Source organism: Mauremys reevesii, linkage group 15 (assembly GCF_016161935.1).
Source record: "Mauremys reevesii isolate NIE-2019 linkage group 15, ASM1616193v1, whole genome shotgun sequence".
Classification (NCBI taxonomy): Eukaryota; Metazoa; Chordata; order Testudines; family Geoemydidae; genus Mauremys; species Mauremys reevesii.
Genome location: NC_052637.1, coordinates 2862117 through 2889405, shown reverse-complemented (window position 1 = coordinate 2889405; position 27289 = coordinate 2862117). Strand labels below are relative to the sequence as shown.

The window sequence follows — 27289 nt, the reverse complement described above, 5'->3', positions numbered from 1 at the left end:
GTGCTACTTAATTAAAATCCTATTAGGCTCTAAGGGGCCACAGTAAGTGGTGTTTTATTTTCAGATCGCTGTGTGTTTTGAAAGCAGGCATTAAAAGTAAAAAGCAATCAAAATACTGGTAAAAACAATTGTCTCTCTTTTAAGTAAGAGTCTTTAAGCTGTGGGTAGCTTTGGATCCAGAAGCAAGCCAGAAAGCATCTGTGCTAATGCAAATTATCTAACTGATAAGGTAGAAGCCACTGAAACCTGGGCTGCCTATGAAACAAATACAAGAAAATATGGGTAATTCCTTTGTTTTGCCTGAAATTAACAAGAGTATTTGTATAAAAAGGAAATATTTGAAGCAATGGCTGACTGCCCAGAAGGGGTAGACCTATGTTCTTTTTGTCTTTCAGAAAATCAGAGAAAACTGATGCCAGCTGAAAAGCAATCAACATGCCACGCATTTACTGGCACAATAGGAATTATGTTCTGTGTTTTATGTCCTGTCTTGTGTTGTTTGTCTTGTGGCCAGAATTATTGTGTTGAATAGTTTCATAGGACAGTCTAGTTCAAAATCAAATAGAAGGGTTAAATCAAAATGCAGATACTTGTTTTATTCAACTTGGAATACAAAGCGTTTAGATAATATGAGGCAAATGTGATATACTAAAATCTAATACATTTGCTTAAGTAAGAAAAAGAAACTTCATTGGCCAGATCTTTTAATTGAAAAATTGTTGTTAAAATTTGCACACCAACAGTCTTTGGAAGCAAGGACATGAAAGGTTAACCCACTCCCCATATTGCACATGGGATCCTTCTGGCTACCTCAGATTTCTAGCCAGAGGCTGGGGAGGGAAGAAAGCTATTGGACTCCAGAGGCTGAACCGAGTGGACTCCTCAAAAGTGGTTGTGCTTGTCCTGGCTTGTTGCTCCAAAGCTCTGTAATAAAGTTATTTTACTGGAAGGGTGTATGTGGCTTACATTGAATAATAAGACTAATGTACTGTATAATGGCAATGTGTATGTGTTCATGGTTGGGAAAAGGTGTATGAGTGAAGAGTGGAAGTTTCCTTTGTAGGTTAAAAGAAGCCAAGAAGAGGAGAAGGAAAAAGAATGAGTTAACTAAAAAAACTATAGCTAGCAAGCTCAGTCCAAAGATAAGACACTGGCTCCGTTCAAGGACACTGCTCACAGCTAAGACTTGGCTGACAACCAAGAAAAGGGGGACGGGGGGCTTGAATGTGCCCAAGCAGCTGTAAAATCTGCAAAACACTGCCAGGCACTAATGAAATGTGTTAGTTTCTTTTCTCACAGGTAAAAGAAGCGCTACCCAAAGACTCTAGCAGCCCTGCCACTCCTTGGAACCAGAAGATTGGATCTATGCAAAGGTCCATCCATGAAAGACTGCTCTGTTCCCACAATGGAAAGGCCCTTACCAAGTCCTGCTGACTGCCAACACTGCCGTGAAGTGCCAAGGACTGACAGCCTGGACCCATGCTTCTCACTGCAAAAAGACCCCTCTGCCTCGAGATAATTCCACTCCTACTATTGATCAGCCTCTCTCTCCTTCTGGTATTTCTTTTCCTCCTTCTGAACAGCAGGAGAAAAGGACAAGGTGATGTGCTGGTAACCTCTCCCTTGTCCACTGACAGAGCTAACCTGTTGCATCGCAGGCGTATATGAACAAAGCTCTTCAGTCAGTTTGATTGGCAGCAAAGTCATTTATTTCTCTCCAGCATACATCTTTATACTCTTGAAGCAGGCAAGCAAGCAGTTGCTAATTGGTTAACAAAATTACAACTTCTCAAAACAAAGCTCAAAGCCTAATTAACCCATCCTAAAAACCTAAACATCTTAGCTTCCCACACTACCAGCTGAAATATTCCCAACACCTAAATCAAAAAGGAGGGAAAGAAAAAAGGAATAAAAACATAAGCAAAACATTTCCAACTTATTACAGCATAACACCACAATCTATCACAAGCCAAAATTAAAACTTTATAAAGCCAACCTATATAACCATGCAATACAAATAAATGGTGTAAATTCTTCTCTATAGCACACCAACCCTCAGATGTCAGGCGATCAAACTGACACTGAGGAAAACACAACATAAACCACATAAAAAAAACAATTCTGGCCAGAAAAACAAACAAACAAACACCACAAAACAAAACATAAGACACATAACATAAATTTAACTCTATAAATAAATGCATGGTATATAAAATGCTATGCAGCTGGCATCAATCTTCATTACTTAAAATATACAAATACTCTATTAATTTCAGGCAAAACAGAATTACTTCATCAATTAAATTATTTACAGTAATACAATTGCATCCTGGCTTACTTCTAAATTCAAAGCTATTTACAGCGGTTCTTACTATTAACTTCTACTTTTAAACACTAAAAAAATCACCACTTATATGCCCTTAGCCTAATACAATTACAATTACATAGCACTATATACATTCTTCAGCTAATGCAACAAAATTATTCATAGCCAAACAATTACAAACTAATTTCTTTGCCTACATGTATTTACAAAAATTTCAAAACACCAAAAACTTTTCTCTCTCAGCATTTTTACAAAATTCAGCTATTATTCCCTTTAGCAACCACAGAGTTAACTTTCTATCAACTACACCCTCAAGGTTATCAACCAGTTTTCCAAGCTTGTTGTCTGTTGCCCGCCTGGGCCCGATCCTTTTTCCTCTTCAAGTTCTCTATCTATCCATGTTTCCTCTTGCTAAACCGTTTCTTTTATGGACACCAACTTATCCCACTATCTATTTAGTTAGGAGGGTATACTTCTTAACTAGCCCCTACCCTTCTGGTATCTTCTGCAAACAACTAAAGGCTAACAAAAGCACTTTACATAAAAGGTATTTTGGGTCACATAAATTCAAAGCCATTCTCCCAAATTACCTAAATTTATGCCTAAATAACACCTTGAGAATACTCAACAAACCTTTTTGCTGAGTTTTCTCATACTTTAAAAACAAAATACAATTAGGCTCTAAAAAACAGGGGTTAGTAATGGGGGGGGGTAAAATCATTAAAAAACCAATTAGGGATGGCAATAAAAGCTAAAAAAAATTCCAAAACACAGGGAGCAGACAGTAAAATAAACACCCAAATCCAATCAATACCACAGTTTTTAGCAGGAGTCCAAAATTTTTTCCTGCCAGTGTGCAATTCCTTGCTTCTTTACCAGGGTCAGTTCTCAATGCCCTTTTAGTCAGGAATTTCTAGACATTGGCAATATCAATGATGTGAGTGTTTTTTCTTCTGTTCCACCACCATCCTGGTTCAAGTTCTACGGGGGAAATTCCTATACATTCAGGCAAAGCAAAAATTATCTCAATCAACTAAATCATTCAGGGAGGATCAAACAAACGGGATCCTGGCACAGCTAACAAGCAGTTGTCCTGTGTACATCTTGTTGCTTTCTCAGTCATTCCATCCACCATTGCAGCAGTCATCTCTAATACTGACACTGTTGCAGTTTCTTCAGTCCTACTGTTTGCAGCCTCAAATCCCGAATGAGCAGTGGTAATATCTTGGACTAGTTCAGGAAATAGTTTTCCAGGCACTGCTTCTAAAGGCTTTAAAGTTTCAGCTGAGGTTTCCATAGATGTTACAGTTTCTGCAATGATTTGTTCTTCAATTGCTGCAGCTGTAACAGGCACAAATGTTTTTTGAGCCCCAGAGCTTTCAGTTCTAAAAATGGGTGAGCCAGTATCTGCCAGCTGCACAGCTAAATTCACACAGGCAGTTCTTGAGGACACATGTCCCCTGGGCATTCTGATACTAGGTTAGATGGCGCATCTCCTACATCATTCTGCATGGGGCCTCAGCTGACAGTATCTTCTACCTCTGTCGTCACAGGTGCCTCAGTTACCCCACTCTGCATTGCATCCCCAATTGATCTGAGTGATGTCCATAGCAAAGGCAGGTTGGGGAGGGCCAGTGGATCCAAACCCTTGAGAACATCCTCGAAAGGTATTAACTGAGCAAGGTACCAGCAGTTATAGTCACAGGGGACAATTATCCCAATATTGCATCAATAAGGCCAGGCAAAACAAAAATACCTTGTTTAATCCAAATCCTAATGGGCCATCGGTGTTGGAAGGAAGAACTTGAAGCGCCAGTTGCAGCTTCAGGTAACACATCAGAGGCCCGCTGCTCATTTTGCATCAGTGCAGAGGCCTGTGCCTTAGCATGAATTGCTGCCTTATCCGCATGCCTCAATCATTTCCATCATCTTGGGCAAGGTGGCTAATATGCAAGTGAGATTTGCATTCTGGGTTGCAAGATCAAGTCCAACTGCAGTTCTGGCCTCTGGCGTCAGATTAGAGATCTATCAATAGCCTCTCGAGGCGATCCAAAAAGGTGGAATACGATTCCGATGGGCCTTGCATAATTTTAGCGCCATCTGGGGCACCGCTTTAAAGGCAGCCAAAGCCAGTTCCTGCGACTGCTGCAGGATCCGGGATCGAGGGCTTGCAAATGCAAAACATATCAGCAGTGGATCATCATCCGGTAAATCCAAATTGCGGACAAGAGCCAAGTCAACTCTCTTAGCCCAATCATCTTTCCACAACAGTTTCTGTGTAGGTGTAAGAAACATGTCAGCTAGCTTAATGGACACATTGCTTGGCCAGCAAATACCTGTTCAATGATAGACTGTACATACGGATTATCTAGTCCATAAGCCATGATCGATTTCTGTGCCTCACGGATCAACTTCCAGTCCAAAGGATGATTAGAAAGGCCTCAGGTGTTAGACCTTCAAGGATGGCTTCTCTTAAAACCCCATGCCAGCGCTGTGGTCCCCAGTTGGAGGGTCCCGCCAGGCGGGGCAGAAGGGAGTCGGATGAAAGCACTCGTGAAGATGCGACCGCGATGATCCAGGTGGAGAACCGTGCAACTGGTCCAACTTGTCACACATATGCTGCAGCTGTCGACCCTGGCGCTCCATCTCCTTATAGAAGGCATCAGACTGAGTAAATTGAGTAAACGTAGTCAAATCGGGATATGGCTTTGATGGCACATGTTCCACCTGAGGCAGGATCAATCATGGCCAATAGCCACATTGGAGGGTAGTGGAGGGCAACATCATCCATAGGGTAGAAGCCAAAGGTATCACAAAACTCTCTGGCTCCAACCGGCAACACAGAAGGCATTGCAGAGCTCAGAAAGGGCCACCTGCACTCCTGCCTCGGCCACGAGTTTCTACTATCTCCTTCGCCTTATTCCATACTGGACTCAGGGAGAAGGCCTCCTATCGCCCTGAGCCACCGACCCAAACAGTTTTATCAAAAATTGTACTTGGTTGAACAGAAAGTCCCCTTCTCTGTCCCCACCGCAGCAGACGGGATAACGTATCAGAGGAGCTTATCAGATATTCATGCACCGTCCTTTCTTCCGCTGATGCAGCGGTTCCCATGTTGAATTGATGTTAGCTGCTCACCTCTGGGCTGGGGTGTGCCTCCTTTCAGACGCCCGACACTGAGCTCAGGTGCGACACTGAGACTCAGGTGCGCGACACTGAGCTCAGGTGCGCCTCCTTTTCTTCTTTTCAGTTCAGGCCACCAACACTATCCTCATTGTCACCATTTGTTGCATCGCAGGCGTATATGAACAAAGCTCTTCAGTCAGTTTGATTGGCAGCAAAGTCATTTATTTCTCTCCAGCATACATCTTTATACTCTTGAAGCAGGCAAGCAAGCAGTTGCTAATTGGTTAACAAAATTAACACACCCGCAGCTGTGACTTCATAGAACTAGCCAAGGCCAACTTCTCAAAACAAAGCTCAAAGCCTAATTAACCCATCCTAAAAACCTAAACATCTTAGCTTCCCACACTACCAGCTGCCAAGCTAGCAAAATATTCCCAACACTAACCTGCATTCCTTATTTGCTACAGAAACCAAAGCACTACAGAGTGTGCTGGTAACTTCTCCCTGTATGATGATGAGCCACGATTGCTTCAGGGAAGAAGGAACACTCGCACCACTGAAATTGCCAAAGTCCAGGAATTCCTGACTACAAAAGACATTAAGAACTGACCCTGGTGAAGAAACAAAAAATTATACACTGGCAGGAAGAAACTTGTGGGACCCATGCTTGGGAATGTGGGATTGATTGGATTTTGGGGTTTATTCCACAGGCTGCGCCCTGTCTTTTTGGATAAATCCTTCAGCATGTATTGCCCTCCCTAACTGGATTTTTAAATGACAAATACCAAAGGCACCTTGTTGCCACTACCCCTGCCATCTCCTCCATTACACTATTACCCCTGTAATACATCCAAATACAGACAATGCCATATATCTGATAAAACCTAATGGCCAAGGCCTTCACACTTCAGTGATTTATTTAAAGATTGTTTGAAAAAGTTTATTTTTAAGGTTCAGGATATCCCATTTGAGTGGAAAAAGACTGGTCAGAGGAGATAAAAGTATATGACATCATTACAAATGAGCTTCAAGAATTTGAAATTAAGGTTTTATAATAGGATTGATATGATGGCCATTCCTGGGGTCTGTAGAATATTGGGGGAAGGGGTCCTTATTGTTTTGGTTACCCAATTAGTAAATAATCAGATCCATACTCACAGAGTGTGTTCTGCCACTGGAAATTTTACCTGTACTGAAATGATCTCAGTAAGTAACTAATCATTTAACCTGTGCCATATTACAATATATCCCTTCCTATGCTATTAATGTTAATGCCTCTCGAAAGTACCTGAGAATATTTAAACAATAGATGTGGTATAATGCTATCCCCGAGAGAGATGTACTAGGATATGGAATAACAATAATTAATGCCACATTAGGGATTGTGCCCTATCCAGTTTTCAAATCACTTCCATGTATCCAAATTGCTCCAGGGGAGCTGCTATGGGGCTAGCACAGCAAAGGGCACAGATGTAAGTCTCCTCCAGGAAGAAAAGAGGCTTAGCTGGACACTTATGGGGTGGTGCAAATAGTGCAGCGGCAATTTGGAATATTCTTAAGGGCCAACAACATGATGAGAAATTAGGGCAACTAGAAAAGGCCACTGGTCTTATTACTGGAGCACAGCTCACCCAGGTGCAAGCTGGAGTTGATGAATTACATGTTATTTCTGCCCTTAGTTCAATGACCCAGGAGCTGTTGACAGAGATGGTATTAAAAATCACTGAGGCAGGAAAGGAATTGCAGTGGGATCTAGCATGTTCAGAGATTCAGGATTTCCTGAATGACCAGCTCACGGCAATTGGGAGTGATCTTGAGCATCAGGCATGGCCCACTGCTCTTATCAGTGCTTCAGGAGTGCCATCTGATTTGTGGCCATGGAGACCTACTTGGAGATTTTCAGGATGGATGTGCAAGTACTCTCAGTGCTCTTTCCAAGCATATGGGCCGGTTGGTGTGGGCTTCCACATACCAAATCCTGCCGGGTCCATGGGGAGGATGCAAGTGGGACTGGATTATTCACCATGACATCTGGGAGATTAGACCATCTAGTAATGCCTAGCCAATTTGTTGTTAGTGCTCCTCGAATAACACCTGATATTTGGATTGGAATAGGGAATCAGTGGACATTTTGGCCCTTGGAACCCCTGCAGTTTCAGTATGTAAGGAAATTGAAGCAAGAGGAAGCTGTCATAATGTTTAACAAAGCTTGTTGGGAAGGTCTGGGACAAGGAACTACCCTGAGAGGACAGTTGCTATTCCAAGATAAGGATAGCGGCGTATACATTAAGGCCACCACTTTGCTAGACTTGCATTTTAATCTCACCACGGCCACAGGAAATCACATTATTTATTGGCCAGCAGACAAAGCCCTACAATTAGACCTTAGGTATCAGATTCCTTTCAATTGGACCACTTTGATACTCGACCGGTTTCAACATTTACGTTTACTCTTACCAGAGCTTCAGAAAATGTCTGACTTACAGAGTCAAATCCATGTGCTTCAGATATATTAAATTGAAAAACATGCTTTCATACAGCCTACAGAGTGTCTCTTTTGTTTACTAATTATGATGTGATGTGCTATGTAACTAAGGCAGTGAAACAACCCCAGCATATTATTACAATGGGGACACTACTGCTTGCATTGCTTTTGTTTAGTGTAGGAATATGTCGTGGTAAGGGATGTACTAACAAAAATGCTTTTCATGTTCACACTAATTATGCATGATCGTTATCTCCAGCTAAGCTGTATAGGGCTAGTCCTGATCCTTTTGCGCTAGAAACAGAAATACAAGGCATGATGCAAGTGGAGGTTTCAGAATGTTGGTTGTGCTAAAGACAAGCACAAAAGGGGGGAATGTGGAAACGGGGTTAAAGGATTTAAATACAGGCCTCTCAGTTGTAAGAAACAGAGCAACCGTCATGCTAAGTCTTAGCCTAATATAGCGAGACCTGTAGCAACAGGGCTCACGTCAGAAGCGAGTAAGAAACAGAAGAGTCAGCGTGACCCAGCCTTGAGATAGTGATGTTTTGAGAACAGAAGTGAGAAAATACAGGAATGGGCAAGACATAACATAAACACACTGCAGATGTTTTTAATTAATGCAGGCCATTCAAATGTATAAATGCTTGTGTGATATTGCTTGTACTTTGAAGAAACTGAGGCAGAGATGCTCTCTGTCAGCTGGGTTTTTCCCTTGAAATTGCATGTCCTGAATAAAGCTGTCTCTGATTTTGTTGCTTCCAACCTGGTTTCTCTCACACCACTCTGACACTTTTTCCCAAAATATTAAATGAACTTTAGGGGAAACCAGTAAACATGTGCAGAGGTAAGCAGGGAAATGGTCCCACTGCCTACCAGGGGGAACTTTCCTGACAAACACCAGCTGGGTGGAATCGAATAGCAGAAGGATCTGAGTCCTCGCTCCCTTCACCCGGAGCCTGCCTCACCACGAGGGCTCCCCTTCCACTCTGCTGTGTGGCACAGTCCTTATAACCCTGACAAGGCTGGGCCTAGGCTTCCTGAGGGGCTCGTCCCCCACCCTGGTTGTGACCACTCAGGACACGGGCTAGAGCGTCCCCACCCCGGGGCACTTCCCCCACCCCGGGGCACTTCCCTGACCATTGTCTATAGTTCAGAACAAATGCAATTTATTAAACAGCAGCTAATAAAAGAAACCAGGAAACAATGGGGAAGGCAAAAGGAAAACACTTTGCCCCACTCTGCGGGCCTGGGGGAAGCACAAACAGCGTCTGTGGGATGCCCGGGCAGTTCACAGTCTGTCCCTCCCCAGTCCCAGGCCTCCTGCCCAGGCCCTGGCTGTGCTGCAGGGATGCTGCGGGTCAGACACATGCTCTGGCGGTGGCCACACGCCCTCAGGCTCTAAGTGACAGGACCTTTCTTACCAGTGTCCCTGGAAAGGTGCAAATCCAGAGGACAAATAAAAAGACTCCGAACTTGGTAATTTCTGTAAGACGATCAGGGGAGGGCAGACTCGTGATCTTTGAGCACTTCTGGCTGCTGACCTAGTTCTGTCCCTGCCACCCCCGCAGGGTTCCACGGGGTGCAGGCCACAGACTGGGACAGCCCCAGGGGTCGGGAGAAATGCCAGTATGACAGGGATGACTTCATCAGCTTCCACGTCCAGCCTCAGGCCCCTTACCCCATGTCTGCATCCCAACTCGCAGCCTACCAGAGTCAGGGCCCTGCTCCTGGCCCCACCTCAAGAGGGTACCGGGGGCACAGACAGGGATAAGGGGAGGCACCCTGCTCCTACTCTAAAAGCATCGTAGCGGGCCCAAAGCAATTCCATCCTCTCCCCCTGTGCTTTGCTGGGCTAAACCAGTCAGGGCTGAGGTGTTTCTGAAACCTTTCTTACGGTCCAAGCACTTACGGAGTCTTCCTCTTTTGTGGATTGCCTGATAAGAAGCCTTGACCATGGTATGAAACATTCTCCATAGTCTAAGCACTTATGGGGTCTCCTGTGCGGATTCTCTGATGTAAAACTTGGGACGAGCTCTATATAAAACTTTCCCCAAAGCCTAAGCACTTATGAGATCTCTCTTCTTTGTGGATTAGCTGATGTTTAACAAGGTCTGACCTATGTCGGAAGCTTTTTCCAGTCTGAGCACTGATGAGGTCTCTTTCCTGTGTGGATCCTCTGAGTGTTAGAAGATTTGATCTTTCCGTGAAACTTTTCACATGGTCCAAACACTTATGGGGTCTCTCTCCTGGCTGGATTGCCTGATTTGAAACAAGTTCTGACCTCCATTTAAAAGGTCTTTCACAGGCTAAGCAGTTATGGGGTCACTCCTCTGTGTGTCTTATGGCCTTATGGTCTCTCTCTTGTATGGATTGCTTGATTGTTTAACAAGATCAGACCTCTGTATGAAACTTTTCCCAGTCTAAGCACTTATGGGATCTCTCTCCTGTGCATATTCTCTGATATTAAACCAGGACTGATCTCCTTGGGAAAATTTTCCCACAATCCAAGCACTTATGGGGTCTCTCTCCTGTGTGGATTGCCTGATGTTTAAGAAGGGTTGGCCTCTCTGTATAACTTTTTCCACAGTCTAAGCCAGGGAGGGGAAAACTTTTTGGCCTGAGGGCCACATCGGGGTTGCAAAACTGTATGGAGGGCCGGGTAGGGAAGGCTGTGCCTCCCCAAACAGCCTGGTCCCTGCCCCCTATACTGCCCCCTCAGAATCCCTGACCCATCCAACCCCCCATGCTTCTTGTCCCGTGACCACCCCTCCTGGAACCCCCCGAGACCCCACCCCCTAGCCAACCCCTCCTACTCCCTGACTGCCCTATCCCTATCCACACCCCCATCCCAACAGGCCCCCTGGGACTCCCGTGCCTATCCAATCCCCGCCTCTGTTCCCCGTCCCCGGAGTGCCCCCCCCCCCAACCTCCACCCCATCCAACCACCCCCTGCTCCCTGACTGCCCCTTGAGACCCCCCGCTCCCCACCCCCTTACCATGCCGTAGCCATCCACGCCGCCGTGCTGCCCGGCAGGAGCAATAGGCCAGAGTGCTGGCGGCATGGCGTGCTGAGGCTGTGGGGGAGGGGGGACAGCATAAGAACATAAGAACGGCCGTACTGGGTCAGACCAAAGGTCCATCTAGCCCAGTATCTGTCTATCAACAGTGGACAATGCCAGGTGCCCCAGAGGGAGTGAACCTAACAGGCAATGATCAAGTGATCTCTCTCCTGCCATCCATCTCCACCCTCTGACAAACAGAGACTAGGGTAGGGTGACCAGACAACAAGTGTGAAAAATCGGGACGGGGGTGGGGGGGTAATAGGAGCCTATATAGGAAAAAGAACCAAAAATCAGGACTGTCCCTATAAAATCAGGACATCGGGTCACCCTAGGCTAGGGACACCATTCCTTACCCATCCTGGCTAATAGCCATTAATGGACTTCACCACCATGAATGTATCCAGTTCTCTTTTAAACGCTGTTATAGTCCGAGCCTTCACAACCTCCTCAGATAAGGAGTTCCACAAGTTGAACGTGTGCTACGTAAAGAACTTCCTTTTATTTGTCTGAAACCTGCTGCCCATAATTTCATTTCGTGACCCCTAGTTCTTGTATTATGGGAATAAGTAAATAACTTTTCCTTATCTACTTTCTCCACATCACTCATGATTTCATATAGGGGCAGGGGAGGGGCCGGGGGCTAGCCTCCTCGGCTGGGAGATCACGGGCTGGGCAGAACTGTCCCACGGGCTGGATGTGGCCTGCGGGCCGTAGTTTGCCCACCTCTGGTCTAAGCATTTATGGGGTCTCTCTTCTGTGTGGATTCCCTGATGTCTGACAAGGGCTGACCTCTGTTTGAAACTTTTTCCACAGTCTAAACACTTGTAGGGTCTCTCTTCAGTGTGGACTGCCTGATGTTTAACAAGGTCTGACCTCTGTATGAAACTATTCCCACAGTTTAAGCACTTGTGGGGTCTCTCTCCAGTGTGGATTGCTTGATGTCTGACAAGGACTGACCTCTGTATAAAACTTTTTCCACAGCCTAAGCACTTGTGGAGTCTCTCACCTGTGTGGACTGCCTGATGTGCCATAAGATATGATCTATGTGTGAAACTTTTCCCACAGTCCAAACATTTATGGGATTTCTCTCCTGTGTGGATTCTCTGATGTTTAGCAAGGCCTGACTTCCGTATGAAACTTTTTTCACAGTCTAAGCACTTATGGGGTCTCTCTCCAATGTGGATTGCCTGATGATCAAGTAGGGTTGACCTCCGTATGAAACTTTTCCCACAGTCTAAGCACTTGTGGGGTCTCTCTCCAGTGTGGATTGCCTGATGTCTGACAAGAACTGACATCTGTATAAAACTTTTTCCACAGTCTAAGCACTTGTGGAGTCTCTCACCTGTGTGAATTGCCTGATGTGCCATAAGATATGATCTATGTGTGAAACTTTTCCCACAGTCCAAACATTTATGGGATTTCTCTCCTGTGTGGATTATCTGATGTTTAGCAAGGCCTGATCTCCGTATGAAACTTTTTTCACAGTCTAAGCACTTATGGGGTCTCTCTCCAGTGTGGACTGCCTGATGTAGAACAAGGTGTGACCTCTGTATGAAACTTTTCCCACAGTCTAAGCACTTGTGGGGTCTCTCTCCAGTGTGGATTGCCTGATGAATGACAAGGCCTGACCTCCGTATGAAACTTTTCCCACAGTCTAAGCACTTATGAGGTCTCTCTCTGGTGTGGATTGTCTGATGTATAAGAAGGCCTGACCTCTGTATGAAACTTTTCCCACAGTATAAGCACTTGTAGGGTCTCTCTCCAGTGTGGATTGCCTGATGTCTGACAAGGCCTGACCTCCATATGAAACTTTTTCCACAGTCTAAGCACTTATGAGGTCTCTCTCCGCTGTGGATTGCCTGATGTTTAACTAGGTCTGACCTCCGCATGAAACTTTTCCCACAGTCTAAGCACTTGTGGGGTCTCTCTCCAGTGTGGATTCCCTGATGAATGACAAGACCTGACCTCCGTATGAAACTTTTTCCACAGTCTAAGCACTTATAAGGTCTCTCTCTGGTGTGGATTGTCTGATGTATAAGAAAGCCTGACCTCTCTATGAAACTTTTCGCACAGTATAAGCACTTGTAGGGTCTCTCTCCAGTGTGGATTGCCTGATGTCTGACAAGGCCTGACCTCCATATGAAACTTTTTCCACAGTCTAAGCACTTATGAGGTCTCTCTCTGGTGTGGACTGCCTGATGTTTAACAAGGTCTGACCTCCGTATGAAACTTTTTCCACAGTCTAAGCACTTATGGGGTCTCTCTCCAGTGTGGACTGCCTGATGTCTGACAAGGCCTGACCTCCATATGAAACTTTTTCCACAGTCTAAGCACTTATAGGGTCTCTCTCCAATGTGGACTGCCTGGTGATCAAGTAGGGTTGACCTCCGTATGAAACTTTTTCCACACTCTAAGCACTTATGAGGTCTCTCTCCGGTGTGGATTGCCTGATGTTTAACAAGGTCTGACCTCCGCATGAAACTTTTTCCACAGTCTAAGCACTTATAGGGTCTCTCTCCAGTGTGGACTGCCTGATGTTTAACAAGTACTGACCTCCGTATGAAACTTTTCCCACAGTCTAAGCACTTATAGGGTCTCTCTCCAATGTGGACTGCCTGATGATCAAGTAGGGTTGACCTCCGTATGAAACTTTTTCCACAGTCTAAGCACTTATGGGGTCTCTCTCCGGTGTGGATTCTCCCATGTTTAACAAGGTCTGACCTCCGCATGAAACTTTTTCCACAGTCTAAGCACTCATGGGGTCTTCCCACAGAGGTCCCCTGTGATTCCCCGTGCCCAGGAACTTCCTGCTGTTGATTCCCCTCCTCGGTCTCACTCACTCTCTCATCACCTGCTGGGACAGAGAAACAATCCAGACAGGAGTCATTGTGCTGGGGAGAAATTAAGAGAAATAGCACCGAGGGAAAACCCAACATACTAAAGCTGCACAGACGGAGCCATTGGATTCTGTCTCCACTTCCCACCCAAACTTTCACAGAGAAGGAAAGTTGGGAAGGAAACTCCTGCAGGGAACAGGACATGTGGAAAGCGATGTCAGTGATACCTGCTGACTGCAGCCCTGCCCTGAGTGAGGTGTGGAAGAACTGAGGGCACTTATTGATACTACGTTTTTGGGATTCTCAACTTTTTCCTTCATTCCCCAGATGGTTTGAGTGTCAGTCCTCACCTGTGTGGGTGCCTCTCAGGATCCCTCTTTCCTCACAGGCCTGGAGATCGGCCACCCACGGCTCTTCCCCTCGTTCCAGCCGGGTGATCAGGTCAGGTTTGGGAAGGGGGAATCCTGTGCAGAGAGTGAAATCAGACCAGATCAGGGTATGTGGAGAATTGAGAGAGCATCTGTCAGAAAGGACATTCCGTGGGCAGAACATGTCCCTGTGTTGTGCTGGGGAATGTGGAATCTAAGAGGACGGGAACATGGTCACTGAGCCCCCTCGGGGGAGGCAGACATCTGTGGAGGTGAGGGGAATTCTGATGCACACCCAGCTCCAGTGTTAAACCCCTGCCTATTTCTAACCCCGTGGAGCCCAGAGCCCTCCGCATGGCTGGAGCTGTTCCCAAGAAGGAGGGAGAAGAGGGATTCTGTGAGCAACCAAGAAACAACACAGACAGGACAATACACGGCTTCTCCACCTTGCAAACTAGTAGAGTTGGGTGGGGATGATTTAGTCTGTGCCTTAGGTTTTGACACCCCGGTCTCACTGGAGAGTGATGAGGGAAGAACCTGACCGGTGTCAGACATGGAGACCCTCCCCCCATCCCCGAGCTTCTAATAACCGAGGGGCCAGGAATCCCTTACCCAGCGAGGTCACCGTCTGGTAGTTCTCCTGCATGACGTCCCTGTAGAGGGCTCTCTGAGCGGGGTCCAGCAGAGCCCCCTGCCCCTGGGTGAAATACACAGCCACCTCCTCGAAGGTCACCGGCATCTGAAACAACAAGAGTCCCCCACTCAGCATCTGCTGCCCCAGCCACAGTCCCACTAGTCATAGGGGAGAAGGGCCAGACCAGCAGAATTCCCCCCACACCCCACTCAAAGCAGCCAGGAGGCTTCAGGGAGTGGGAGAAGGTGAGAGCTCCTTGTCCCCCCCAGCACACGGAGCAGGGCAGGGTCTTCTCATTTTTCACACGCCTGCCAGCCACAGGCTGACATGGGAAGCAGAGCTCTGATCCGGGGACAGAGACAGGAATCCCAACAGCTTCCCTGCGTATTTCACAGCAGCCTCTGGCCAGTGGGTTCAGGCTCCAGCACTGGGAGTCTGCTCAGTTTTCCCAGCCCTGCCCAGGGGGCTGTTTCCTGGTTCAGAAATGGGGGAATGTTTCCCCTCCCCCACACCCACCAATGGGCCTCTTCAGAAAATCAGACCCAGGTTAATCATGTTCCAGCAGGTTCACCCCGGGTGATTAACCCCTCTGCAATACCCCTCCCCCACCACCAAAAGCTCCCTGAAAGTCCCCTACCTGAGCTGGCTCCATCATGGCCATTTCCCGGCCCTGTCTCCTGGAAGACGGGACGATCTGGAGGGAATCGTGGACGCGATTCCTCAGCCTGGCAGAGGAGCAGGGAGATTGGGCAGGTTTCATAAGGGGCTGGAGACCATGTCACGCCCCGGTTCCCCGCAGGCTCTCTCCCTGCAGACAGACGCGCGGATTCTAGGACTCTGCCATGCTGGGAACAAACCCAGTTAGTTCATTTCCCCTCCCCCCCCCCCGGCCCGGTCAGGCCCCCTCCCCCATTAGAACTAACCCCACCAAGTCCCTTCTACACCTCCCCAGAACAGCGTCTCTGAGCCAAATACCGGAAAAAGAGCAGAATCAAAGGAGTCACTTTAGGGCTCTGCCCCACGGTGTATTGTAACCCCTCTAGCTCTGCCCCGGCTCCCTCAGTCCTGCGATGCTCAGCAGAGTCGGCAACTGGCTTTTCCTCGCTCAGCTCCTCCCCTTGTTCCCAGGAGAGCTGAGTGCCCCGGGGGTGCAGGGAATGGAGCCAGGCAGGGCTGGGAACCTCCCTCCCCACTCCCTGCTCCTGCTGCCCTTCCAGTCTCTCCGCTCCCCCTTTTATCTTCTTCCCTCGCCCTGGGAGAACGGGCAACTTCCCCATTGCCCTGGGCCTTTGCTCTCATCAGGCAGCTCAGCCACTGACACTGCTAACGGGGGTTGAACCCGGCTGTGCCACTGAAGGCAGCAGCTCTAGGACTCACCGACACAGGGAGCCCCTCCCCTTGTAGGCCAAACTCCCCAGCTGGTCCCTGAAAGGGGCCTTTGTGCAGAGTCATTTACCTGCCCGGCTCCAGCCCTTTCCCCAGGCTCAGGGGCTGGTGTGGTTAGAGGGGTTCCAGCCACTGGAGAAAGTGCCCCTGGGCTGCTCTCAGAGGGGTGGGATGAAGCGGGAATGTTCTGAATGTTTTTTGTGAATATCATGTGTGCCTCAGTTTCCCCATGTGTTACTCAAGTATTGAACTGGTGGGATACAGCTGTGTGATCACTGCAGAGCCCTCTCGAGGGCAGGTGTGACTGCAGAGTGGCTCCCTGGGCATAGAGAATGGCCAGAATTCTGTGTCCTGGCAAGCAGTGGCTGAAAACAGCCCTCTGCAAGGAGCCAGCCCAAGCTCTTGGAGAACAAAGAGAGGGGAGGAGGCCAGGTGACCTGTTTTCTTGAGAAGGAGAGACAGCATGGGGGAGGGGCAGCTGGACATCACTGAGGATGAGGGGCTGGAAGCGGGTCAGTCTCCTGGTTTGGGACTCAGCAGGGAGAGTCCAGGGCTCCAGACTCTGGATTCCACACACCCCCCCATGGACTTTGCTGGGAGCTCCTGATTTCTGTGCTAACAAGCTCTGTTCTACGCTGTGTTCCCAGCCACCAATAAACCATTCAGTTTAGCCCCCGATCACCTTCCACCTCCCCATCTGCCCCCCTCAGATCTCCCTGAGCTGCAGCCTCCGTCTGCTCCAGCGCGGCCAGGGAAACAAAGCACCAGATGGGGCAGGGAGGGTAACGTGATCCCGCCCCCACCGGGGCTGGCGGCAGCTTTCCCGGGCCCCGGGCGGGAATCGCAGCCAGCCCCGCTGGGAGCAGCCTGGGGCCAAACCTCCCCCTGCTGCCCGGGGGTGCCGGGGGGGGCGGGTCTCTCTCACCTTCCCTCCGAGCGGGGCTCCCGGGGCAGGGGCCGGGCCGGGCTGGGGGCTCTGCCCTGGGAGAGGCTCCTGGGGGGGAGCAGCGGGAAGGGCCCTGCTGGAGATTCCCCTCTCCCGGCTGCAGCCAGGGCTCCGGGCTCCCAGCACCAGCCGCCCCCCGGGGCTCGGGGATCTCGCCAGGAGCCTGGGAGCCAGAGTCACCGCAGCGGCTGCGAGTCACTTCCTGCGGCCGGGCCTGAGCCCAGCGCTCGCTGCCCGGAGCCGCCTCCCGGCTGCTCCTGGGTCCTAGCGCTGAAGGGATCGCGCTGCAGCATCTCGGGGTCCGGCTCCTGTTCCACTCCCAGGCGCTAAGGTCAGAAGGGCCCGTCACGAGCATCTAGCCCAGGGGTTCTCACGATCAAATTTGGTGGCCTCACAGTGTGGCCAGGAACTCTCGCTGGTGGCCGCTGTCACACTTGTTCCTAAAATACTTAATGAACTTTAGGGGAAAGCAGTAAAGATGCGCAGAGATAAGCAGGGAAATGGTCCTGCTATTGCGGGGAACTTTCCTGACTTAAAACACCAGCTGGGTGGAATGGAATAGCAGAAGGATCTGAGTCCTCGCTCCCTCTTCCTTCACTCAGAGTCTGCCTCACCTTGAGGGTTCCCCTTCCACGCTCCTGTGTGGTAAAGTCCTTATAACCCCGACAAGGCTGGGCCCAGAGTTCCTGAGGGGGTTGTCCCCCACCCTGGTTGTGACCACTCAGGACACATAAGAACGGCCGTAGGGGTCAGACCAAAGGTCCATCTAGCCCAGTATCTGTCTATCAACAGTGGCCAATGCCTGGTGCCCCAGAGGGAATGAACCTAACAGGCAATGATCAAGTGATCTCTCTCCTGCCATCCATCTCCATCCTCTGACAAACAGAGGCTAGGGACATCATTCTTACCCATCCTGGCTAATAGCCATCTATGGACTTAGCCACCATGAATTTATCCAGTTCCCTTTTAAACATTGTTATAGTCCCAGCCTTCACAACCTCCTCAGGTAAGGAGTTCCACAAGTTGACTGTGCGCTGCGTGAAGAAGAACTTCCTTTTATTTGTTTTAAACCTGCTGCCTATTAATTTCATTTGGTGACCCCTAGTTCTTGTATTATGGGAATAAGTAAATAACTTTTCCTTATCCACTTTCTCAGCATCACTCATGATTTTATATACCTCTATCATATCCCCCTTAGTCTCCTCTTTTCCAAGCTGAAGAGTCCTAGCCTCTTTAATCTTTTCTCGTATGGGACCCTCTCCAAACCCCTAATCATTTGAGTTGCCCTTTTATGAACCTTTTCTAGTGCTAGAATATCTTTTTTGAGGTGAGGAGACCACATCTGTACACAGTATTCGAGATGTGGGCGTACCATGGTTTATATAAGGGCAATAATATATTCTCTGTGGGATGCCCGGGCAGTTCACAGTCTGTCCCTTCCCCGCCCCAGGCCTCCTGCCCAGGCCCTGGCTGCTGCAGGGATGCTGCAGGTCAGACACCTGCTCTGGCAGTGGCCACATGCCCTCAGGCTCTAGGTGACAGGACCTTTCTTCCCAGTGTCTCCAAAAAGGTGCAAATCCAGAGGACAAATAAAAAGCCCCCATACTTGGTAATCTCTGTAACTGATTGGGGTGGGGGGCAGACTCATGATCTTTGAGCACTTCTGGCTGCTGACCTAGTTCTGTCCCTGCCCCCGCCCAGGGTTCCACGGGGTGCAGGCCATGGACTGGGACACTCCCAGGCAGGGGGGGGGGCGGGGGGCAATGCCAGTATGACGGGGATAACTTCATCAGCCTCCATGTCCAGCCTCGGGCCCCTTACCCTGTCTGCATCCTGACTCCCCCCTTCCTGGGGCCATGGCTCTGCTCCCAGCCCTACCTCAAGGGGATACAGGGGGCACAGAGAGGGATAAGGGGGGGCACCGCACCCCTGCTCTAAAATCATTCCACAGCCCAGAGCAATTCCAGCCTCTCCCCCTGTGCTTTGCTGGGCTCAGCCAGTCATGGCGGCAGCCGGAATGCTGGGTGGGGGCCTATGCAGGGGCGGCTCCAGGCCCCAGCATGCCAAGCGCGTGCTTGGGAAGGCATGCTGCGGGTGGTGCTCTGCGGGCGCCATGAGGGCAGCAAGCAGGCTGCCCTCGGCAGCTTGCCTGCGGAGGGTCTGCTGGTCCTGCGACTTCAGCGGACCCTCTGCAGGCAAGCCGCCGAAGGCAGCCTGCCTGCCGTGCTTGGGGCGGCAAAATTCCTAGAGCCGCCCCTGGGCCTGTGTTGTGAATTCTTTTAACGTTTCACCAGGACAATGTTAATAGCTGAAACGGTTACTGCTTTAAAATTCTATTTACATCCCTAGTCTGGACTCCTGCCTTGTAGCTTCTGAGCCCTTAGGCAGAAACCTCCACCTACCCCCAAAGCTTCAGTGATGTTTGCGGTAAAAGAATTCCCCTCTGGCTGCTGGGTGGGGCAGCCCCCCACCTCCTGCCCCATGGGTTGGGGGAGCTGCCCTTGTATCTCTCCCTCTCCCTGACCCCCCACCCTCTTTTCCTCCCTCCCCCAGCCAGTCTGCTCTTGCTCGCAGTCTACCCCCAGCCTCCCCCCAACATTACCCCTTTCCTTTGCAGTGACCCCCCCAACTCAGAGATGCCTTCTATTTCAACCCTATTGCAGTTTTCTGTACTGCACCTGCGGGACAGTTAATTAATCTACCCCAATGGGCGACAGCAGCTATTGTCTGTGGGAGAAGCTAAAAAAATAAATAAATGTCAATTGACTCTCCTTCGGCAGGAGGCAGGCAAATGGGAAATGCCAGCCAGCGGGGATTTCCCTGGCAAATAGGATTTCCAATTCTCCCGGGCCAGGTGCCATTGTAACAAAGGGTGTCTGGTCCAGGCAGATGAAAAATTTCCCCCACAGACCCTAGAAGAGGCTGAAAAGCTGAAGAACGATCAGCTCTGGTCTGAGCATGGATATCAGGGGTAGCAGGCAAAGGAAGGGAGGTTAAGCAGCGGTGGTTGAAGCATGAAGGGACAGAGGAATCTTTAGTGTATCTGGCAAGTAAATATCTTGCAACTCCAGCTGTAACAGTGTCATAAGATTGCCTCTTCTCACTTGCAGCATTACCTCCTGCAAATGGAAACTAACCTCTTTGTCTAAGCGATTGGTAGAAAAGGAAGTAGCACTAAGTGGACTTCTAGACTCTAAAGTTTTTAATTGCTTTATTTTTGAGTGCACTTATATAACAAAAATAATCTATGTTTCTAAGTTACACTTTCATGATAAAGAGATTGCACTACAGTACTTCTAGGAGGTGAATTGAAATATACTATTTTTGATTTTCATGGTTACAGTACACATATTTGTGATTAAAAATAATATAAAGTGAGCACTGCACACTTTCTGTTCTTTGTTGTGATAGAAATCAATAGATATGAAAACACAGGAAAACATCCAAAAACATTTAACAAATTTCAGTTGGTATTCTATTATTTAACAATGTCATCCATCGACAATAATTTTTCTACCCACAATTAATTTTTTTGAGTTAATCATGATTAATCAGCAGCACTATCTTCTTCCGAGTTTTTAACAATACAAGTTTACATTTCAAAGTTCTAGTCTCTATTACTTGGGCCTGGTCTACACAGGGGGGTGTCGATGTAAGATACGCAACTTCAGCTACGAGAATACCGTAGCTGAAGTTGAAGTATCTTATTCTGACTTACCTCCCATTCTCACGGCGTGGGATTGACGTCCGCGGCTCCCCCGTCGACTCCGCTACCGCCGCTCGCTCCGGTGGAGTTCCGGAGTCGATGGGGAGTGCGTTCGGGGATTGATATATTGTGTCTAGATGAGACGCGATATATCAATCCCCGATAAATCGATCGCTACCCGCCGATAGGGCGGGTAGTCTGGACATACCCTTGGAATAACCTCAAATACCATTTAAACACTTTTCTAACATATCTCTAAAGGCTGAATCTGGGTCAATTAGCCTGCAAGTTTCTTAACTGTTTCGGGCCAGGTTGTAGGGCTGAAGAATGAAATCACTCTTTAAATAAATTATACCTATATAATATGGCTCTGTATACTTGCAATGAAATTACTGTAATGAAACCACCTTTTGTTATTAATGAAATTGTCTTTTTATAAATGAAACAGTGTTAACCACCTTTGGACAAATTATGTGTTAGTAGCTTACCAAAAATTGCCTTGGAAGAATCTGTTACTGTAACTCTTTTCTTTTTAATATATTGTAACTAAAGTGCCTTCATATTGTAACTAAAACCGCCATCTTAAACCATTATACATTATAGCTACAGCAACTCCATATTGTAAACTGAAACTCTGTTTAATGTTAGGCGTGTGTGTTTCATTTAAAAGTGTGAATGTGGGTGTGGGATGGGATCAGTCCCTGATGTCAGCTCATCTCAAAGACCAGCTGCCAGCTGCCCTGATGGCTGATGAACAATATGGGCAAAACTTGCAAAAGAACCCACCCAAGAGAAAGAAAAACAAAAGCCCCATCAAGAAAAAGATCAAAGTCACATCTGCCATTAACTGATGACTCATGGTCATACAGTATCTAGGGGCAGTGGGACAGGACAGGATCTATGGATAGAAATATATAAAAAGATGGGTACAAAAACATAGGGTTGGGTTCTTCTTCCAGTTCTATGATCATCCTCCAGGAGCATCGGTGCACACAGACAGGACCCGGCTCCCCTCCTCGTGACTGGCCAGTGGACTAGTACAAGAAATTGAGGCTCATAATTATATTACATCTGTAGAACTCTGTGTGTGTGTACGTGGTGAACAATCTTAGCTAGGAATAGAAACTGAATTACTTATCTTTTACTCCTATTAAGAATTCTCTGTGTTCACAGTAAACGTGGCATATTGTCTTCTCCCTCACACAAGATTCTGCTAGTTCTATTTGTAGATGTGCATGAAGGTATCACAGAAGTTGAGATGGTGTGTGAATTCTCCAGTGTTTAATGTGGTGTGATCTCAGTGTGCAACTTTTGCCACAGTCCAAGTACTTATGGAGACTTGCTCTTGTGTGGATTTTCTCATGTAAAACAAGGACTGATCAGTTTCTGAAATGTTTTCCACAGTCTAAGCACTTACGGGGTCTCTCTCCTCTGTGGATTGCTGGATGTCTAACAAGGTCTGACCTCCATATAAAACTCTTTCCACAGGCTAAGCAGCGAAGGGCATCTCTCCCCTGGGTGTATTCTCTAATGTAAAACAAGGACGGACATCTATTAGAAACGTTTTTCCATAGTCTAAGCACTATGTGTGTTTTGCCAGATGTTGAGAAGGGCTGATCTGTTTCTGAAACCATTCCCAGAGTCGAAGCACTTATGGTCTCCCTCTTGTATGGATTGACTGATGTTTAAGAAGGGTTGACCTCTGTATGAAACGTTTTCCACAGTTTGAGCACTGATGGGGTCTCTCTCCTGTGTGGATTCTCTGATGTACAGAAAGGGCTGACCTCTCTATGAACCTTTTTCCACAGTCTGAGCACTGATGGGGTCTCTCTCCTGTGTGGATCCTCTGATGTGTTATAAAATTTGATCTGTGTGTGAAACTTTTCCCACAGTCCAAACACTTATGCAGTCTCTCTCCAGTGTGGACTGCTTGATGTTCAACAAAATTTGACCTCTGTATGAAACTTTTCCCACAGATGAAGCACTTATAAGGTCTCTTTCCAGTGTGGATTGCCTGATGAATAAGAAGGGTTGAGTTCCGTATGAAACTTTTCCCACAGTCTAAGCACTTGTGGGGTCTCTCTCCTGTGTGGATAGCCTGATGTCTGACAACGTCTGACTTCCATATAAAACTTTTCCCACAGTCTAAGCACTTATGGGGTCTCTCTCCTATGTGGCTTCTTTGATGTGTAGTCAGTACTGACTTCCGAGTCAAATAGTTCCTGTCCTCAAGGCATTGATAGGATTTCTCTCCAGTGTGGCTTCTCCCATGGTTATTAAGATCTGAGAGGTTACTGAAGTTTTCCCTACGGTCTAAGCACTGAAGTGGTTTCTCGCCAGTATTTATTGCCTGAAGCGTAACAAGCCGTCTCAGAACTAATCCTTTCCCAAAGCCAAGGCATTCATAGTGTTTGTCTTCCTTGGGGGTTGTCTGCTGGGCTGTGGGATCCCTGTATCCTTCCCCACAGATAATAGATTCATCTGTTTGCTCCCTTGAGTGGTTTCCCAGAAGCCTCTCTGACCTCTGCCAATTTCCCCCGTCATCTCCCTGTTCCCAGCAGTAGGAAAAATTCTCTGCAGCTCTTCTCACAAAGGTCCCCTCTGGTTCCACTTCCCCTGCTGGGAGAAAGATAATCCAGACAGGCGTCATTGTGCCTGGGACAAAGAAAGAGGAAGAGCACCGAGGGAAAACCCAACATACTAAAGCTTCACAGACTGAGCAACTGGATTCTGCCTCCACATCCCACCCAAACATTCACAGAGAAGGAACGTTGGAAAGGAAACTCCTGCAGGGAACAGGACATGTGGAAAGTGATGTCAGTGATGTCTGCTGACTGCAGCCCTGCCCTGGGTGAGATGAGGAAGATCCGAGGGCACTTACTGATACCACATTTTTTGGATTCTCAACTTTTTCCTTCATTCACCAAATGGTTTCTGTGTCAGTCCTCACCTGTGCGGGCACCTCTTGGGATCTCTCTTTCCTTGCAGGCCTGGAGATCGGGCACCCATGGCTCTTCCCCTCGTTCCAGCCAGGTGATTAGGTCAGGTTTGGGAAGGGGGAATCCTGCTCAGGGAGTGAAATCAGACCAGATCAGGGTGTGTGGAGGATTGAGAGAGCGTCTGTCAGAAAGGACATTCCGTGGGTGGAACCTGTCCCTCTGCTGTGCTGGGTAGGAACATGGAATCCAAGAGCACGGGAACATGGTCACTGAGCTCCCTCAGGGGAAGTGAGAGGAATTGTGATGCCCTCACTAGGAGTTCCTAGGATCTGTGCTCCCTGGGGGCCTTGTTGACACACCCCCAGCTCTGGAGTTAAACCTCTGCCTATTTCTAAACCAGTGGAGCCCAGAGCCCGCCGCATGGCTGGAGCTGTTCCCAAGGAGGGAGGTGAACAGGGATTGTGTGTGTGAATGAGAAACAACACAGACAGGACAATACACAACTTCTCCACCTTGCAAGCTAGGGGGTCGGGTGGGGATGATTTTGTATATCCCTTAGGTTTTGACACCCTGGTCTCACTGGAGAGGGTACAGAGATGCAAGTCTCTCTCACATGGCAGCTGTGCATTACGGAGCCCAGTCCCCTCCAATCTAACTGAGCAGGGAAGAACCTGACCAGATTCAGACATGCAGACCCCACAGCTTCTAATAACCGAGGGGCCGGGAATCCCTTACCCAGCGAGGTCACCGTCTCGTAGTTCTCCTGCATGACGTCCCTGTAGAGGGCTCTCTGAGCGGGGTCCAGCAGAGCCCCCTGCCCCTGGGTGAAATACACAGCCACCTCCTCGAAGGTCACCGGCATCTGAAACAACAAGAGTCCTGCACTGACTACCTGCTACCCCAGCCACAATCCCACTAGTCCAGGGGTGGGGCAATTTTTTGGCCTGAGGGCCACATCGGGGTTTGGAAATAATATGAAGGGCCGGGTAGGGAAGGCTGTGACTCCCGCAAACAGCCTGGCCCCACCCCCTATCTGACCCCTCCCACTTCTCACCCCCTGGCTGCCCCCTTCAGAACCTCTGACCCTTCCAACCCTGCCGGCTCCCTGTCCCCTGACCTCCCCATCCCAGGACCCCATGCCCTATCCAACTTCCCCTGTCCCCTGACTGCCCCGACCCCTATCCTCACCCTCACTCCCTGAGACCCCCTGCAACTTATCCAACCCTTCCTCCCTGCCCCCTTACCATGCTGTTCAGAGCACCAGGACTGGCAGCAGCACCACCCAGCTGGAGCCAGCCATGCCACTGCACAGTCTAGAGCACTGGTGGCACAGTGAGTTAAGGCTGTGGGGAAGGTGGGACAGCAGGGGAGGGGCCAGGGGCTAGCCTCCCTGGCCAGGAGCTCAAGGGCCAGGCAGGACAGATGTGGCCCACAGGCCATAGTTTGCCCACCTCAGCACTAGTCACAGGGAAAAATAAACAAAACAGTGAAACTCTGGGAGACCCGAAGAAGCAGAATCCCGCTCTCCCCACCCTGCACCCTGCTCAGAGCAGCCAGGAGGCTTCAGGGGGTGGGAGAAGGTGAGAGCTCCTTGTCCCCCCAGCACACGGAGCAGGGCAGGGTCTTCTCATTTCCCACATGCCTGCCAGCCACAGGCAGATACGGGACTGGAACCTTGACAGCTTCCCTTCGTATTTCACAGCAGCCTCTGGCCAGTGGGGTGTTTTCTGGGTCAGAAATGGGGGAAAGTCCCATCCCGTTCAGTCCCATCCCCACGGGCCTGTTCACAAAATCAGGCCCAGGTTGATCATTTTCCAGGAGGTGTATCACACCCCATCCCCTCCCTGCCTCACATTGTGTGTTTCCTGCCCCTCCCCTATACACCAAATCCTTCCCACCCCACCCCCCACAGCTCCCTGAAAATCCCCTACCTGAGCTGTCTCCATCACAGCGATTTCCCTTCCCTGTCTCCTGGAAGATGGGACCATCTGGAGTGAAATGTGGACGTGATTCCTTGGCCTGTCGGGGCGAGAGGGGAGGTTACAGAAGGGAACTGAGTCCATGTCACACACTTTCTCCCGGCAGACAGATGCTCTGGGCTCTGCCATGCTGGGAAAACCCTGAGTCACTTTATCACAACACAGATTCAGCCCCTCCCCTCAGCACTGAACACCCTGCGACACCAGTTGGTCCCTGAAAGGAGCCCTTTGTGCAGAGTCATTTCCCTGCCTGGCTCCAGCCCTTTGCCCAGGTCTCTCCATCACCTGCAGGCTCAGGGGCTGGTATGGTTAGAGGGGTTCCAGCCAGTGGAGAAAGTGCCCCTGGGCTGGTCTCAGAGGGGTGTGATGAAGCAGGAATATTCTTAATGTTTGTGTGTGTGCCTCAATTTCCCCATGTGTTACTCAAGTATCAAGCTGGTGGGATATGGGTGTGAGATCATTGCGGAGACCTCTAGAGGGCAGGTGTGACTGCAGAGTGGCTCCCTGGGCATAGAGAATGGCCAGAATTCTGTGTCCTGGCAAAAGATGGCAGGAGCAGGTCCTCTGCAAGGAGCCAGCCCAAGCTCTTGGAGAACAAAGAGAGGGGGGGAGGCCAGGTGACCTGTTTTCCTGAGAAGGAGAGACAGCACGGGGGAGGGGCAGCTGGGTGCCACTGAGGATGGGGAGCTGGAAGCGGGTCAGTCTCTTGTTTTGGGACTCAGCAGGGCGAGCCCAGGGCCGGATCCAGTCTCTGATGGACTTTGCTGAATGTTCCTGATTTCTGTGCTAACAAGCTCTGCTCTAGGCTGTGTTCCCAGCCTGCCTCCCTCAGCCCTCGGTTCACCCCCCGCCGGCTGTTCCCCATTCTTATCCCCGGCTCCTAGTCCCAGGCAGGGGGGCTGAAACAATCTGTACAGTGGGGGGCGCACTGAGAGCCATTGAACCAAACTCTGAACTCTGTTTAGGATGGAAACCCCTTCAAGGGGGGGGGGGGAAGCAGGGCCCCACCAGCCTAGAGCCAGCGCCTGTGCTGCTCCACTCCCAACCCTGGTTGTGCCCCTGGGCCCCGCTCCTTCCCCACCCCCCACCCTGCATTCAGTTTGGCCCCTGCCCAACTTCCGCCCCCCCCCAGATCCCCCTGAGCTGCAACCTCCGTCCGCACCAGCGCGGCCAGGGGCAGGGAAACAAAGCAGCGGATGGGGGGGAGGGGGAGTTGGGAGGTAACGTGATCCCGGCCTCGCCCCACCGGGGCTGGCGGCAGCTTTCCCGGGCCCCGGGCGGGAATCGCAGCCAGCTCCGCTGGGAGCAGCCTGGGGCCAAACCTCCCCCTGCAGCCCGGGGGGGGCGGGTCTCTCTCACCTTCCCTCCGAGCGGGGCCCCCCGGGGCAGGGGCCGGGCCGGGCTGGGGGCTCTGCCCTGGGAGAGGCTCCTGGGGGGGGAGCAGCGGGAAGGGCCCTGCTGGAGATTCCCCTCTCCCGGCTGCAGCCAGGGC

General features: G+C 49.4%; 2 protein-coding genes and 1 long non-coding RNA gene across 5 annotated transcripts; all 3 read right to left on the bottom strand.

The window, feature by feature from the left end:
- Window positions 1–784: 784 nt before the first annotated feature.
- On the bottom strand, window positions 785–14873 carry LOC120383985 (zinc finger protein 641-like). The gene is made up of 3 exons (XM_039502320.1): window positions 14820–14873; window positions 14190–14303; window positions 785–924 (listed from the first exon to the last, which is right to left on the bottom strand). The coding sequence occupies exons 1-3, from the start codon at window positions 14851–14853 to the stop codon at window positions 848–850; spliced, it is 225 nt and encodes a 74-aa protein (XP_039358254.1). The 5' UTR covers window positions 14854–14873; the 3' UTR covers window positions 785–847.
- An 18-nt stretch (window positions 14874–14891) lies between these two features.
- Window positions 14892–27204, bottom strand: LOC120384005. Its single transcript, XR_005588592.1, has 3 exons — window positions 27157–27204; window positions 15479–15686; window positions 14892–14946 (listed from the first exon to the last, which is right to left on the bottom strand). It is a non-coding gene; the product is annotated as an uncharacterized LOC120384005 (long non-coding RNA).
- LOC120383966 (zinc finger protein 239-like) lies at window positions 20361–24609 on the bottom strand. 3 transcript variants are annotated; one of them, XM_039502290.1, is made up of 3 exons: window positions 24554–24609; window positions 23830–23946; window positions 20361–23498 (listed from the first exon to the last, which is right to left on the bottom strand). In XM_039502290.1, exons 1-3 carry the CDS (start codon window positions 24585–24587, stop codon window positions 22531–22533), a joined length of 1119 nt encoding a protein of 372 aa, XP_039358224.1. In that variant the 5' UTR covers window positions 24588–24609; the 3' UTR covers window positions 20361–22530. The 3 variants fall into 3 exon arrangements, with proteins under 3 accessions (XP_039358224.1, XP_039358223.1, XP_039358225.1); XM_039502289.1 differs by having other exon boundaries at window positions 20361–23534; window positions 23830–23943; window positions 24554–24606; XM_039502291.1 differs by having other exon boundaries at window positions 23830–23943; window positions 24554–24606.
- Window positions 27205–27289: the final 85 nt, after the last annotated feature.

What these genes read in the sequence shown, in the direction of transcription:
- LOC120383966 (XM_039502289.1), bottom strand. Translation starts at nt 24,587, where the DNA reads ATGCAGGAGAACTACGAGACGGTGACCTCGCTGG. An exon ending in CGAGACGGTGACCTCGCTGG is followed by an intron (nt 23,944 to 24,553) that starts GTAAGGGATTCC and finishes CTCCCTGAGCAG; the next exon opens with GATTCCCCCTTCCCAAACCT. An exon ending in CCCAAGAGGTGCCCGCACAG is followed by an intron (nt 23,535 to 23,829) that starts GTGAGGACTGAC and finishes TCTTTGTCCCAG; the next exon opens with GCACAATGACGCCTGTCTGG.
- LOC120383985 (XM_039502320.1), bottom strand. Translation starts at nt 14,853, where the DNA reads ATGCAGGAGAACTACCAGACGGTGACCTCGCTGG. An exon ending in CCAGACGGTGACCTCGCTGG is followed by an intron (nt 14,304 to 14,819) that starts GTAAGGGATTCC and finishes CTCTCTGCACAG; the next exon opens with GATTCCCCCTTCCCAAACCT. An exon ending in CCTGAGAGGCACCCACACAG is followed by an intron (nt 925 to 14,189) that starts GTGAGGACTGAC and finishes ACTTTATTACAG; the next exon opens with AGCTTTGGAGCAACAAGCCA.